This window comes from Chelonoidis abingdonii, chromosome 3, assembly GCF_003597395.2.
Source record: "Chelonoidis abingdonii isolate Lonesome George chromosome 3, CheloAbing_2.0, whole genome shotgun sequence".
In the NCBI taxonomy this organism is placed as follows: Eukaryota; Metazoa; Chordata; order Testudines; family Testudinidae; genus Chelonoidis; species Chelonoidis abingdonii.
In genome coordinates this window covers 177,017,156-177,032,403 of record NC_133771.1, presented here as the reverse complement: position 1 = coordinate 177,032,403, position 15,248 = coordinate 177,017,156, and the positions used below count along the sequence as shown (strand labels likewise).

Sequence of the window (15,248 nt, the reverse complement as noted above, 5' to 3'; positions counted from 1 at the left end):
CCTGACCAACAACAGGAGCTAACAGACATCTGCAACCATCTTCGTCATCCAGACTGGCATTACCAATTAACTCAGCCCTTCTGGAACCTGCTAAATCCATCTGGCAGATTCCAGCCACAAGCCAGCCTACCTGCAAAACAAGCGGACCGGAAATACTTCATTCCCTCCAAAGGGTCTCAATTCCTTTTCTCACATCCTGCGCCAAACTCTTTGGTAGTGGACGCAGCCAATCAGAGAAACAAACAGTATTTCCGCCATACTCCAACTAATGAAGAGGGCAAACGCCTAGACCTGCTGGGTCGTAAAGTATATGCCTCTTTCAACGTTGCAATTTCGAATTGCCAATTATACCGCAATTCTGGCAAAGTACGACCATAGAAACTTTAATAAGTTCATGGACTTTATTGAACACATCCCAGACAACAAGAAACAACAGTTTACAGCTTTAGTTTCCGAGGGCAAAATCATATCCTGCACGGCTCTTCAAGGATTCAACCAATACTGCAGCAAGATCCACCGCTACAGCAGTAGTCATGCGCCGAGGTTCCTGGGTATCCTCTTCTCTCTTTCCTTGTGAGGTTCAGAGCACCATAGAGGATCTCCCTTTTGATGGTGATAAACTCTTTGCTTCACCACTAATGGGTGCTGCACTCAATGAAAGACTCAAGGGCAACTCTGCGATCCTAGGTATCCAGACCCCTACAAACAGAAGGCGACAGTAGGATCTCCCTTTGATGGTGAAAACTCTTTGCTTCCACCACTAAATGAGGTGCTGCACTCAATGAAAGACTCAAGGGCAACTCTGCGATCCTTAGGTATCCAGACCCCTAACAAACAGAAGGCGACAGTACAGGATCTTCCCTTTTGATGGTGATAAACTCTTTGCTTCCACCACTAATGAGGTGCGCACTCAATGAAGACTCAGGGCAACTCTGCGATCCTTAGGTATCAGACCCCTACAAACAGAAGGCGACAGTACAGATATCAACCTTACCACCGTCCGCCTACTCCTCATATACCCAGCATTTCCCGAGAGCTCAGGATCAACAGCAGCAAACACCAACGCCAGAGGTCCAGATTACCAGCGGCGTCGCCCAATTTTTCCGGGATGCCCCAACTCCTCAAAATAATAAGCAAATTTGAACCTTTTTTGGTCGAGGGTCTCGTAAACATCACCCCTACTCCAGTGCAGGTACTGCCCACAACTGTCTTTGGACACCGTCTACAGCCATTTTTATACCAATGCGGGAATATTACCACCGACAAGTGGGTTCTAGAGGTCATCACAACGGGGTATTCCATTTCCTTCCTCTCGGTCGCCGCCCGAGACTGCCTCCAACTATGGGCACATGGCCTCCGTGCACTTTCGTGATCTAGAACACATGTCTCCACATGAGGTGCTTCCAGGCTTGGCTGGTCACGGTTTACAAACCAAACATGCACTCAATAAACAAACCACTGACCATACCTTACCGGGTGAAGGACTCTTTCATATGGTGGACAGTCCCAACAAACCTCTGTTCTGGTCCCTCCTCCAGACTCCACCAACTGTGATGATGACAACCGACGCATCCCTCACCGGCTGGGGGGCCCATATCTCTCACCACACAGTACACGGGCTGTGGTCTCACTCTGAGACCTCCATGCACATAAATGTTCTAGAACTTCGCGCGATCCGGAATGCTTGCCGTTGCTTCCTCCCTAATCAAGAATCAGCATGTACGCATAATGACAGACAATATTGCCTGCATGTTCTACGTCAACAGACAAGGGGGGGCTCGTTCCCACTCTCTTTATTCAGAAGCCATGAAACTCTGGAATTGGTGCCTTGCGAATCACATCCAGATATCAGCTGCGTACATCCCAGGCATGCTGAACACCACTGCCAACGAGCTAAGCAGACGTTTTCCTTCAGAGCACGAATGGGAGATAGACGACAGATCATTCTCGACATATTTCGCACTTGGGGTCACCCAACCATAGATCTCTTCGCAACCCCAAAGAACACAAAAGCCTTCAATTTCTGCTCCAGGCAGGACTCGGCAAACACTCCCTAGGGGATGCATTCATGATCTCCTGGCACCGGCCCTTCGTTTATGCTTTTCCCCCAATACCATTGGTCAACAGGGGTCCTCACGAAGATACGAACGGATCGTGCCAGGATAATCTGATCGCACCTTCGTGGCCGAGACAACCGTGGTTCCCATTCCTCACCAGATGTCAATTCAACCACGATCTCCCTGTCTCTCATCCCAACCTCCTATCACGGCAGCATGGCCAGCTTCTTCACCCCAATCTCTCCATGCTTCATCTCAAAGCTTGGTACCTGCATTGTTCTCCCAACGAGAACTAGACTGTTCGACCAAGTCCAGAGGGTACTTCTACACAGCAGAACGCAATCCAGCCGTACCACCGTACCTCAAAAGTGGAAAGATTCACAAAATGGTGCGCAACCAGACAACTGTCTCCTACCTCTGCACCTCTCCCTGCATACTCAATTATCTATTGGACATTAAGCAATCCGGCCTGTCATTCAGCTTCATTAGAGTCCACTTAGCTGCCATCACAACCTTTCATCGTACAGTTACAATACTCGGTTTTCGCTCATCTCATCACCAAACGTTTCCTGAAGGGACTCCAAACCCTATATCCAGACATTAGGCCACCTACCCCTCCATGGGATCTTCACCTAGTATTGTCCTGTTTAACTCCACCAACCTTTGAGCCCTTAGCCACCTGCTCCCTTTTGCACCTCTCAATGAAGACAGCTTTTTGTGTGGCCATTACCTCCGCAAGACGGGCAGGCGAATAGCAGCTGCTTATGGCAGATCCACCATTATACCCTCTTCTTCAAGGACAAAGTTACTCTACGTTTACACCCAAAATTCCTTCCAAAAGTTCATGCTTCTTAAAAAAACTGTCTAACTACAGGTATTTTAAGATGGGAAGGAAATATAAAGGAGTCTGCTGAGCTCCATCTCAAGCCGGGGGCGGTAGAGAAGGAACTGAGGGTACCGGCCACGCATGCTCTCTAGTAATATACTCAGAGTGAGTGACAGGTTCTAAGCATGCGTGGCCGGTAGGAGTACTGCTGTAAAAAATCTCCGATCAAAGGCGCAGGGGCGCACCGACACCTAGAGTGGAGCACCCACAGGGACACCTCTCGAAGAAGAAGCCACCAATCTGTGCCCACCAAAATAATGGAATTCATACATATGATTTAACAAGAATAATTTCTAGTTGTTTTGGAGATCTGCTTTTTGACTGAGGGAAATCTTTAGTGCCTGTGAGATCACATCAAGTGGAAAATTCAACCTTGCACGTACACAAAAATACACACACAATAATGAGAGAGTCTCCTCTGGTAGTTCGAGGGAAAATTCCCCTCTCTGGTGTGCAGAAGCAGCTATTCTTTTCTTTCTGCACCCACCTTTTCCCCAACACTCACCTTCCTCCCTGATTTTTCCTTCCTCTCCCCTTTCCGTCCATTCCCATTCTCCTTTTACAGTCCTTCAAATTTCCTTCCAGCCCTTTCCTCTCCTGCTGACTCCAATCAGTCACTCTTCCTGCCACTCTATATTCCCAGTTCCTACCAATCATCCTCTCTTCCCTCCACACATTCCTCTGCTCATTTATCCTCATTTCCCTATCCCTTTATACTCTTGTAGTTTCCAAACCACAAAACACAAGAGGCAGCTATCTTGACTGAGGGCAGCCTGGTACTAGATTCAGATTATCAAAATAATGGGAAATGGTGACTATTTTGAAAAGCTCAAGAGTTTCACATGACAAAATCTGCTGTTCCTGAGATGAGCAGCTTTTTAAAAAAATATCACAAGACTCTCTATAACAATGCAAGTTGGCAATTCTGTAGTCCATTGACTGTGTTTAATTCATATTCCAGTTTCATTGACAGTAAAGTATTTTAAAATTTGTTATAAGTACACATGCACCTCCCAACCGTGAAAACATTTACCATATCACAAGGCACTTATGTGTAGCTCTGGTAATAGACGTCCAGAATCAGGCCGATTCTTTAGATTACACAGATACCTTAATTACAAATTTGATTTAAGAGTGGGCTTTTTCCATAGTTAACAAGGATACTTATAAAAGCATACTGACCTGTTAAATGAACCTCTTGGTGGAGGAAGCAGAGGAATAACAGTGTTGCTTAAACATTCACAAAGAGGGCAAAGGAATTCACCATTTTCTACATCATAACTTGTATGCACACGTAATCTTTGTTGTCTTCGTTGCTCCTTTGCTTGAACAGCATCAAAATACCTTTAGAAAACATTAAAATACTATTTTACTGACAAAGATTAAATTAATGTATGAATCAACACATACTGACATTTTATCCATGCTCATTGGATATGAAAATTATTCTTGTTGATCAAAGATTATGAATTGCTAGCTGTAGCTTATTTTTTTAACCCAAAAAAATTAGTCCAATGGACCTCAAAATTGCTTAAAGAAGATTTTCAGGTTTAAAGATCAAGATTTTCTAGGTTGTTTTTTTTTTTTTCAGTAAGTTTGAAATAGATTGAGAGAAGACGGGTTTAGGGAGAATCCTAGACTTCACGTTTATTCAGAAAAAAATATAAATTTTAGCAATGAATAGTGCCTCTTCATTCTCTTTATGAAAATGTGTTCTCTGTTGACAGTTTTCTTGGCCATTGCAAGAGAAACCAAAGTACTAAGTTTTATGCAGTAATAAGTGCTCCAGAACTAAAGAATCAAAATTCCAAACATAGAACACCATCCTGAGTGCAGCGTGGGAGTCTCCTTGCTCAGAGCAGAAGAAACGAATCTTGATGTTAAGCCATTTGGGAAGTGGATTAAGCTAAATGAGAAAAGGGAACTTATTCCAAAATAAGAGGGTGTCCACATGCGAGTTTATACAGAAATAAATATTACAGAATAGCTATTTTAGTAAATTTCCAAATGTAGACAAGCCCTTACACGCTGACAACTTCCACTATTATTCAAGTTCTTTTCCTGATCATAAACTATGTTCTAATCAGGAAACAGAAGCAATGGCGTAAAGACTTGTGACTAATCAATAAAACCCATGAAGCTCAACATTTAAATTCTGAATACTAGCAACAAGACATACCAAACAAAAATAGCAGTCTAGCAAATTAAAGAACAAACTCAGGGAAATACGGACATCCTACAAGCAGAAAAAAAAAGTCTATATTGCACAAACAAGTTATTCACTGCAAATTATTTGCTCAACTCCAGATTAAGCAAGAATTCAAACATTTTTTAAACATTAAAATCTAGCAACAGCTGTAAAGTATTGATCATTTCAGGATGCATATTAAATATTATGGCAATATCCTAGCATTATACAAACACTATTTATGTATGAAGGTAAGCTCTTCTAGCTTCTACAGACATTTAAACTTTTATCCACTCAACTTTAAAACTGTTAAGTGGTAAACTAATTTTTTTTTAAGTAGTAACAGCAAGCATGTAAATTCCTTTTCTATATGACAACTCATCAAGATGACAGATGCTAAACTATCATTTCTAATAAATCTTGTTTGTAATTCAGTTTTAATAGGTTCTCTCTTTTTCATCTTAGATATCTTTATTGGTCTATAACAGCCTTTATTTTAAATTATGTATTTGAAATCTAATTCTTCCACGGAAGTAAACATTAAGACTCCAACTGGTATTAGTGGAAGCAGGATTGGATCATTTATGTTTAGTTGAAAATAAAGTTCACTTCTGTTAACTCTGAACATGGCAATTACCTTTGCCAACAGTGGGCGTGCATAATATGTCCACAGCTACCCGTGTGTGTTCCACATGACAGCTCTGGATGCATGAATAATGGGTCATATTTTTCTGCGTAAAAACAAACATTTTTGCATTTAAATCTTTCTATAATAAATAGATGTTTATTTCTGACATGTAAATATTTACATTGGTCATTTACATGCTTTATTAAACATTATTAAAGAATCACTTTTTTGATTATTCCTTTGAGAAAGTCAATTTAAAGCATACTACCAATCTTTACCAATATACTTTTTAGCTAGGTTATTTGAAACACAGTTTAAAGGCTCAGTTATAAATACGTAATAGTTAGTTATTAAAAATGAAATAAAAAACAAACAGGCCCTGAATTTCAGAGGCACTGAACACAAGCAGCACCCATTCTGTTTAACTGGAATTTTAAGTGTTCAGCACTCCAGGGGGGAGGGCTGGAGATCATGCCTACAGAACATGATTAATTTTATATAAATGGAATAGAGAGGTATGATGTAGTACCGAAAAATATTCTGTGTATTTGCATACACGTAATATGAACGGAGAATATTTCAGATGAGACAATCCCAAACCAACCAAAAATGACCTGTTCCAGAAAAGTCTTGAAACCAAAGTGTTTTTTCCTGAGTTTCTCTACCAAAAAAAATCTAACAAGAAAAAAAACCCTGTACTGAGAAATATTTTATACAGATTATTAAGGCATTTGTCACTTATACACATTAAATGAACTCACTGCTGCCAAATGTTTAACAAATTCAGGCATAGAACAACTGATATATGTACTATTTATGTCCTAACATAATATATCCTCTGTGTAGTGAGAGGTTATGGCTCAGGGTGATTTCTTAGGAGGGTATAAATGGGGGAGAAAATCAGGAGACTCTGATGGTATGTCTATGCTGAAGCTGGGAGCTAGTACTAGCACACTAAAAATACCAACGTGGGATGTTCCAACTCAAGCTCTCAAGCCTAGAGGATAGAGTGAGTTTGAAAGAAAGCAGGAACATTCACATTTATACTTTTAGCATGCTAGCCTGCTAAAAGTCTGTATAGGCAGGCTATGCAGCTCACTCCCACCTGCACTGCAGACATCCTCAGGCAGAAAATTATAGGAGTTTCACTAGTTGAGGCAACCATGAAGCTGAGCCGGTAATTCTGCTCCTAACAAGCCTCCTCATGCATAGTGAAAGGTCTTTTGGAAACACTGGGGCAGGCAGCTCCATTTGCCACTGTAGCTAGATATCAGAACTGCCTCTTAATTTATTATAGCATATTTTGTTTCAGGCTCTGCCTATCAGACAGTCGGGTATTTGCTACATCTTGCACTATCAGGCTTCCAGTTACACCAATAATTGGGATGGAATAAAGAAAAACATGGGACTAACACCTGAAAGCCACTGAGGAATAGCTTGGTGTTACAAACTCAACTGGAAAACATTTAACGGCTTCACATGCACAAGCCTTTTAATAATGACTTGTTGATCATCTCCAATACATCCATATTGCCTCTCTCTCATTCCCATTACACTACCCACAAAAACATAATGTACCTTCACCTGACACACCTCAGTTTTCAATAACTGAATTTATAATTATGACTAGAGGAAGCATTTTAGATATTATATTGCCTCTGTTTCCTAGCTACCACTTATGAGGCATGTTCCTAACAGAGTTAAGGAGAATTTTGCCACCGACTACGTCTGAGCTTGCTCACAATTATATAGTTAACTAATGAAAAGGGGCACAGAGGAACACATCTACTTCAGAAGAAGAAACAGGGCAGATACAGATGATTCTTTCAGAATGTTATAGTAAAAATATGAATACAACTTACCAGGATCCTGAATAACTTTGTTCCGATTTTTAGACAATACAGTAGATCTCTGAACAAATGCTGCCAAGACCATAGCCCTGCTGTCCACTTTAACCTCCTGTTCTTCTTGACACAATATACAGGTAACAACCTGTCTCCGTTCAGTCACTTTAGTTTGCTTTGGTCCCAAAGCTGTAAGCTTTGTATCTGAAACTGTAGGACTGGAATCAAATTATACTAGTGAGTACTTCATTTGACAATTATTTAAATTAGATCATGCTTTAAGTTTTTATTAGTTTATTGGTGTAGTTTTATGTTCATTCATTTTAATTTTGTAAATAAGCAAACATTTGTCATACAGTAACTCCTCACTTAATGTTGTCCCGGTTAATGTTGTTTTGTTATTAGGTTGCTGATCTATTAGAGAAAATACTCCTTTAAAGTCCCGCAACTTTCTCTTGTAACGTTGTTTGGCTCCCCCCCGGAGGTACTCTGGGAGCAGGATCCGGGCGCAGCGGCTTGCCCACTTCCCATCTGGAGCGCCCAGAGCGGTACAAGCCCTGGCACCCAGACCCCGCTCCCCAGCTGGAGTGCCCGGCAGGCGGAGCATGGCAAGCCCCGGTGCTCCAACCCCACTACGCCCTGCCTCAACCAAGCTTCACGATCATTGGTGACGACAGTATTAAATTGTTTGTTTAAAATTATTTAAAAAACTTATACTGTATATGTATATAATGTCTGTCTGGCAAAAAAAATTCCCTGAAACAAAAGTAAATTGAGGGAGGTTAATTCTTATGGGGAAATTGGATTCACTTAACATCATTTCGCCGAAAGTTGCATTTTTCAAGAACATAATTAGGACGTTAAGTGAGGAGTTACTACATATACATCCACGCATGTGTTCCCAAAAACCGCTGTACAACAATACATTTCAGAAAGACCTTATGCCCTCCAGATGTTGACAACATGAAAATATTCTTGGCTTTCTTGAAATCATATTTTAAGTGTTTCCAGATTAAAATTGCAGTTAAATCATTAAAAATACACTTGCATACACAGAGGTGTATGCAAATCTTAGTCTTTAGTTTGGTGTGTTTTTTAAAGTTTACAACTAGGTGGACAATAATTTAATATCTAATTAAAGATAACATCCAAACTCAATCAAATACTGGAGGCTTTAGTTTCTACCCAACAACAGCGTAACAGATTGGTTTTGTTAGTTTAAGATGGCATTTCAACACTCTTAATGTAGTTTTTTTTTAACGTTAATGGTCTATTGTTGGGTTTGGAATACTACATTCAGGATTTCATAAGTACTACCATAGAGTTTTATAAATCTTGATTCAGACCAGATAAAACAGAAATCCTCCCCTGGAAGCAATGAAGATTCATTTCTATACACTACCTACCCCTATATAAGTAGAGGCCATACTTGTACTTTTCCCAGCTGTCCCCAACTGCTTCACATACCAAATGCCACATTTTCCATCTGCCAATCCCCCACAAAATACACCTTAGTTTGGATCTTCAGCTGGTTATAAATAATTTTTCCCCACCCCTCACAAACAAACAGATACTAGTTAGTCCCACTTCCCTATGTCCAAAACAACTTTCCCTAGTATAATTAACAATTAATCATCATGCTGACCACACTTCCTAACCAAAATTTTATAAGCCAGGCAGGTTTTTTTTTCCTGTTGTCTGTTTAATTTTCTAAATCAATCAGTCATGGATATTTAGTGCAACTGGGCTATAATCTTAGCAGTGTGCAGAAAAAAAGTGGTCTGAAAAAAGCAACAAATGGTCTGAAAGAGCTGGACAGTTGTCTGCTGAGAAAAGGAAAATTTAGCTTTTGAGTTCAAATAGAAAGACTACAGGATATTTGATCTGAAAGTAACAAAAAGAAAGATTCATCAACTCTCTCAAAGTTTTACTTAAAATGTTTTCTTTTCACCTATTATCGAGTACTCTGGAGGTTGAAGTAGCCAGTTCTTCTAAAGTCTGCTGAAAGAGTTCTTTGTTCTCATCAATGAAGTGCCGCTGCATTTCAGACATCTGAGCCATGATCTTCTCTCTGCGCAGCCTAGCAATCTCAGCTTTTCGCTTCCTCTCAGCTTTGTCTTTATCTCGTGAACCCTGCAATTTTATTGTTCAGTTAATAATTTTTAAAACATATTACAACGGACCAAAAACGGTTCCTAACATTTCTGTAATTGTTGTTCTTTGAGATGTGTTATACATATCCATTCCGATGGAGGTGTGTGCATGCCCTGAACAGAGTTGCTGGATTTTTTTCCCTTAGTGGTATCTGTTGGATCAGCTCTAGCGCCCCCTGGAGTCACGTGCTCATAGCGTCAGTATAAAGGACTGACAACCCCGCTCCCCTTCACTTTCTTCTTACCGACTGTCTCTGAGAACGGGGACGGAGGGTAGATTTTGGAATTGACATGTGCAACGTGTCAAAGAAAAACCGTTACAGAAAGGCTAGTAACCATTTTTTTCTTTTTCAAGTGCTTGAACATGTCCATTCCAATGTAGGCGACTCACAAGCAGTTGCACTGGAGGTGGGTTTGGAGATTAAAGGACAGGCCAACTGTAACACAGCCCAGCCAAAGCTGGCATGCTCTCTGTCCTCTTGAGTCACGATCGTGTGAACTGTCAACCAAGTTGCCACCCTGCAGATGTCCTGAACTGGAACTTGTGCTAAAGAAGCGGCAGAGTAGGCTTGGGACCTTTGTAGAATGCACCGTAGGTTAGCCTGGGGCAGAATATCCACAAACTTGTAACATGCTCTGAGACACTAAGTAATCCATGATGAGATTCTCTGTGCAGAAATGGGGAGACCTTTCATTCTTTCTGCTATTACTATGAACAGCTGAGTGGATCTGTGGAATGGTTTGGTTGTTTGTGTGTAAAACAGACAGAGCACACTGAATGTCCAACGAACGAACGCAATATTCTTCTCTCTTTGCATGTGGCTTATGGCAGAACATTGGCAGAAAAACTGCTAGATAGCAATGGAATTGCGAGACCTCTTTCAGAAGGAATCACGGGTGTAGTCTCAACTGAATGTTGTGTTTGAAAAAGACCGTATATGGGGGCTCCAAGGTAAAAGGCTTGGATCTCTGAAACCTTCCTGGCCGAAGTGATGGCCAGCAGGAAGCCTACTTTCCAGGGGTGATGCAACAGAGAGCATGTTGCCAGAGGGTTCAAACGGGGGTCCTGTGCGCTTTGACAGGACAAGGTATAGGTTCCACATGGGGATGGGATCCCTGACTGATGAAAGAGCTAGACTTTGTTGTCCGAGCAGAAGCAGGTAATCTAGAATAAGTTGCAGGGATGACTGCAAGGGCAGGAACACCAGATGGAGGATCACTTCCATTTTGCCAGGTATGTGGCTCTGGTAGATGGTTTTCTACTGCCCATTAGGACCTCATGGACTTGCTCCAAGCAAACTAGCTCCTCTGAATTCAACCATGGACCTTCCAGGTCGTCAGATGAAGGGATGCGAGGTTTGAATGCCACAGTCAGCCATGACCCCAGAATATCAAGTCTGGGTTCAGCAGAAACTACAGTGGTGTCTCCATTTCCAGTGCTGCCTGGGCCATGCTGGGGCTAAGAGGATGACTCATGCTCAGTCCCACTTGATCTTCATCAAAACCTTGTGAATCAGTGGGATAGGAGGAAATGTGTAGTACAGATGCATTCCGGTTACAGTGTACAAAGCATCTGCGAGAGACCTTGGGCTGTGACCTCGCAGGGAAAACTGGGAGCATTTCCTGTTGGTTCAGGTGGCAAACTGATGTATAAGCGGAGTCCCCTACCATAGGAAGATGTCCCTCACAATGTCTGGACAGAAAGACCTATCATGGCAAGAGGAAAAAGATCTGCTGAGGCTATCTGTCAGCTGGTTCTGAGTCCCAGGAACGCAAGATGACTCTGACTGATGGAGTGATTGACATAGAACTCCCACAGATGGATTGCTTCCTGGCCCAGGGGGAAAGAAGATGGCCCATTCTGCCTGTTTATGTAGAACATAGCAATCCTATTGTCCATGAGGATTGAAATGGATTTGCCAGTCAGGTGAGGTGGAAATGCCTGGCAGGCTAGACACACTGCCCTAAATTCCCTGACATTGACGTGCAGGGAGAGCTCTTTTTGAGTCAGGGCCAACACATTATATACCAGAGGCAAGGATGGCTGGGGATTCAAGAAGGGTACTCCTGCACATACAATCTGGCTGTCCAGCCACCATATTGGCAAGTCGAGGACCTGTACTGGAATTGTGAGCACTGAGTCAAAGTGATGGCAAGAGGGAGAGTAAACTGAGGCTAGCCAGTTTTGTAGAAGTCGGAGTCACAGACTTGCGTGTTGTACTATGTGTGTGCATGATGCCATGTGACCCAGGATGCTCAGGCAGTTTTGCATGGTTGTGATCCAATGACCTTGAAGAGATATTACTAGGGATGAAATTGAGAGGATCCAGTCATCTGGAATTAGAGCCCTTGCTTGCACAGAGTCTAGTAGTGCTCCAATCAACTCTATCATCTAAACTGGGATCAAGGTGGACTTCTGGACATTTAACAGAAGACCTATTGCTTTGAAAATTGACTGGATGAGACAGATGTCTGCTCCCATTTGCGCTCTGGACTGGCCCTTGACCTGCCAGCTGTCAAGGTATAGGAAAACAGGGACTCCCTTCTTTCTGAAGAAGGCTGCTACTACCACCATGTACTTTGTGAAAACCTGCAGGACAGTCGACAGGCTGAAAGGGAGCATCACAAACTGGCAGTGGTTTCAGTTCACTACAAACGTTAGGAAACGTCTGTGACCAGGAAAAACTGAAATGTGGAAGTAGGCTTTCTTTAGACTGAGGTCACCATACTAATCCCCAGGATACAGTGAGGGAATGATGGAACTCAAGGAGACCACGTGGAACCTTAGGCTCTTGAGATATCAGTTGAGACGTCACAGGTTTAGAATAGGTCTGAGACCACCTTTGGCTTTCGGAATTAGGCAATAGCGGGACTAGAACCCCTTTCCTTAAGTGAATGGGAACCTCCTGACAGCTCCCACCTGAAGGAGGGATTAGCCTTCTTGTTCCAAAAGAAGCTTTTGAAAAGGGTCCCTGAAGAGGGATGGGAAGGGTGTGGGCGTAGAAAGAAATTGGATGGTGTAACCCAGTTCTACCATGCTGAGAAACCTGTGGTCTGAGGTGACATAGGTCCAGGCATCCAGGAAATATGAAAGGCAGTTGGAGAATAGGGGGTAGCTAGATCCAATACATACGGGATTCCGATGTTGACCTCGAGCGTCTCATCAAAACGTGTGTTAAGGCCTGCACATTTGTTTCCCAGACAACCCGCACTGTCCAATCAAGGAAGATTGGGAAAGGAGCCTGAGCCTAAATCCCCTGTTCCTCCTCCTCTGTTGATCCTGCCTGGCAGTCTGTGGGAAGTAATGGCTCATCTGCTGAGGCCTAAACTGCTTCCTTGAACCTGTTGGGTACATAAAGTCCCAAGGATTTCAAGGTTGTCTGGGAACCCTTAAGGCTGTGCAGTCTATCATCTGTCTTCTCCAAGAAAGGTGAGGAGCCCTTGAATGGGAGATCCTGTATGGTCTGTTGCATTTCCTGGGGAAGTCCTGACAACTGCAATCAAGAGCTCCTATGCATTGTAACTGCAGTTGCCATTGACCTGGCTACAGCATCAGTGGCATCCAGGACCACCTGCACGGACACGAGCCACGGTCTTGCCTTCCTCATTTAGGGAGAAAAACGCCTGCTTAGATTCCTGTGGAAATAGCCCCCCAAATTTTGTCAGTGACTCCCACATATTAAAGTCATAGCACCCCAGCAGGGCCTGCTAGTTACCTATATGAAGCTGAAGGTCCCTGACGAATATGCCTTCTGGACGAACAGGTACAAATTCTTAGGGCCTTTGCTTAGGGCATAGAACCCATCTGTCCTGGGTGATCTCACTCGTTGGCTGTTGCAACCACCAACGACCCTAGGGGGGAAGTGCAAAAAAAGAAATTCGTACCCCTTGGCAGGAACAAAGTACTTCCGCTCTCTGAGTTTTGCTGTTGTTCAGAGGGAGGCAGGGGTTTGCCACAGGGCCTTAAGCGGTTCCATGAGAACATCATGAAGCAATACAGCTACTCTAGACGGGTCCACTGGCAAAAGAACATCCAGAAGGCCATGTGTGACCTCCTTGACCACCTCTGTTTGGACCCCTATGTTTAAGGCTACCTGTTTCAACAGATCACGGTAAGCCTTATTGTCATCACCGTGGAAGGAGGAAGAGGCAACTAATGTTGGACCAGGCACCTCAGTTGGTTCCTCAGCACTCACAGGAGCCTGCAGGGCTTCCTCCTGGGGTGTGGTTCTGTATTTGGTACCAGAGTCCAGTTCTGGGGTATCCCTGCACCGTACCAGGGGTGCCCTGGCTTCTCAAAGAAGTCCCGGGGGGGGGGGAGAACCCCCAAAGGTTCCAGAAGGGCCACTGCATGGTAGGCAGACCCCATAGATATGATGGCCAGGTGCCCTGGGGTACAAAGAACTTGGTGCTGAGGTGGGGTAAGAACACTTGGGGAGCAGTGACGTCAGCGGCATTCATGAGTGGAATACAATCCCACTTCCAAGTCAGATGACGATGAGCTGTGCTGTGGAGACTAGGGTGGTGCCATGCCATTCAGTGCCAGAGAGGGTCGCGGAAGAGATCTTGCAGCTGTCAGCGACTCTGAGTCATCATCATAGGACGCTGTGGTGCCATGGCTGCAAGTTCCTAATGGTGATGTATCAGGGACAAAGAGCGGCCTGACATGGCTCTCCCTCTCTCTCCCCTAGCCCTTCGGCACCAAAGATCTCTTGTCCCGGTGCTTTCGGTGTTTCTTTCTGTGCACCAGAGAAGATGATCAGTGCTGGGAGACCCAGGCTGATGGAGGAGTGCTCTGCACCAAGGCAGAGGTACTCAGTGCCAAGTCCAAGTGCAGCTCTGAGGCTGGCCTTAGGGCTGCCTCCATGAGTAGGACCTTCAGTCGAGCAGCTCGGTCCTTCTGAATCCAGGGCTTAAGCTCCTTGCAAATTTGACAGCGGTCTTTCCTATGGGCTTCCCCTAAACACTTGAGGCAGCTCGAGTGCGGATTTCTCAAGAGGCATAGACTTGAACAAAGGGCCAACAAGAGTGGGGGGGAAGCCGGTACAAATTACCGGGGCCCGGCAGTCCGGAAGAGGGCCTGGGGCCCGGCTTTGTTGGCCTTGTTTAGCTGGTCTGCCCTTCCTGGGGGGCCCGAACCTGCTCTCCGTGACCCTGGGCTTGAACGCTGGTGACCAAGGCATGCCTCGGCACTCGGACAGTGGACAACTCCCTTATCTAAAAGCTGAGAAGCCCAAACTATCTAGAAACTACTAAAATGACACTAACTTCTAAAAAACTACAATAACTATGCAAACTAAAAACTGAGAGAAAATCCACTAAGTACTACTTAGGCCATGAAGGTTCCAGCAACTGTCATGGGCAGTAAGAAGGAATTGAAGGGGAGTGGGACTGGTACAGACGCTATGAGCGTGCAATGCCAGGGAGCGCTCAAACCAACCCAATGGATACCACTAATGGAAAAAATGCCAGCAACTCTGCTCAGGGCACGC

The 15,248-nt window shown here is 43.8% G+C and overlaps 1 protein-coding gene across 1 annotated transcript in view; it reads right to left on the bottom strand.

Annotated features, from left to right (window-relative positions):
* UBR2 (ubiquitin protein ligase E3 component n-recognin 2) overlaps nt 1-15,248 on the bottom strand; it is a 128,038-nt gene that overhangs the window by 45,741 nt on the left and 67,049 nt on the right. The window contains exons 29-32 of the mRNA XM_032796212.2: nt 9,555-9,736; nt 7,622-7,821; nt 5,769-5,862; nt 4,126-4,287 (exon numbers count right to left, since the gene is read on the bottom strand). Of these exons, the coding sequence (XP_032652103.2) occupies nt 4,126-4,287; nt 5,769-5,862; nt 7,622-7,821; nt 9,555-9,736 (638 nt within the window). The remainder of the gene's footprint in view (nt 1-4,125; nt 4,288-5,768; nt 5,863-7,621; nt 7,822-9,554; nt 9,737-15,248) is intronic.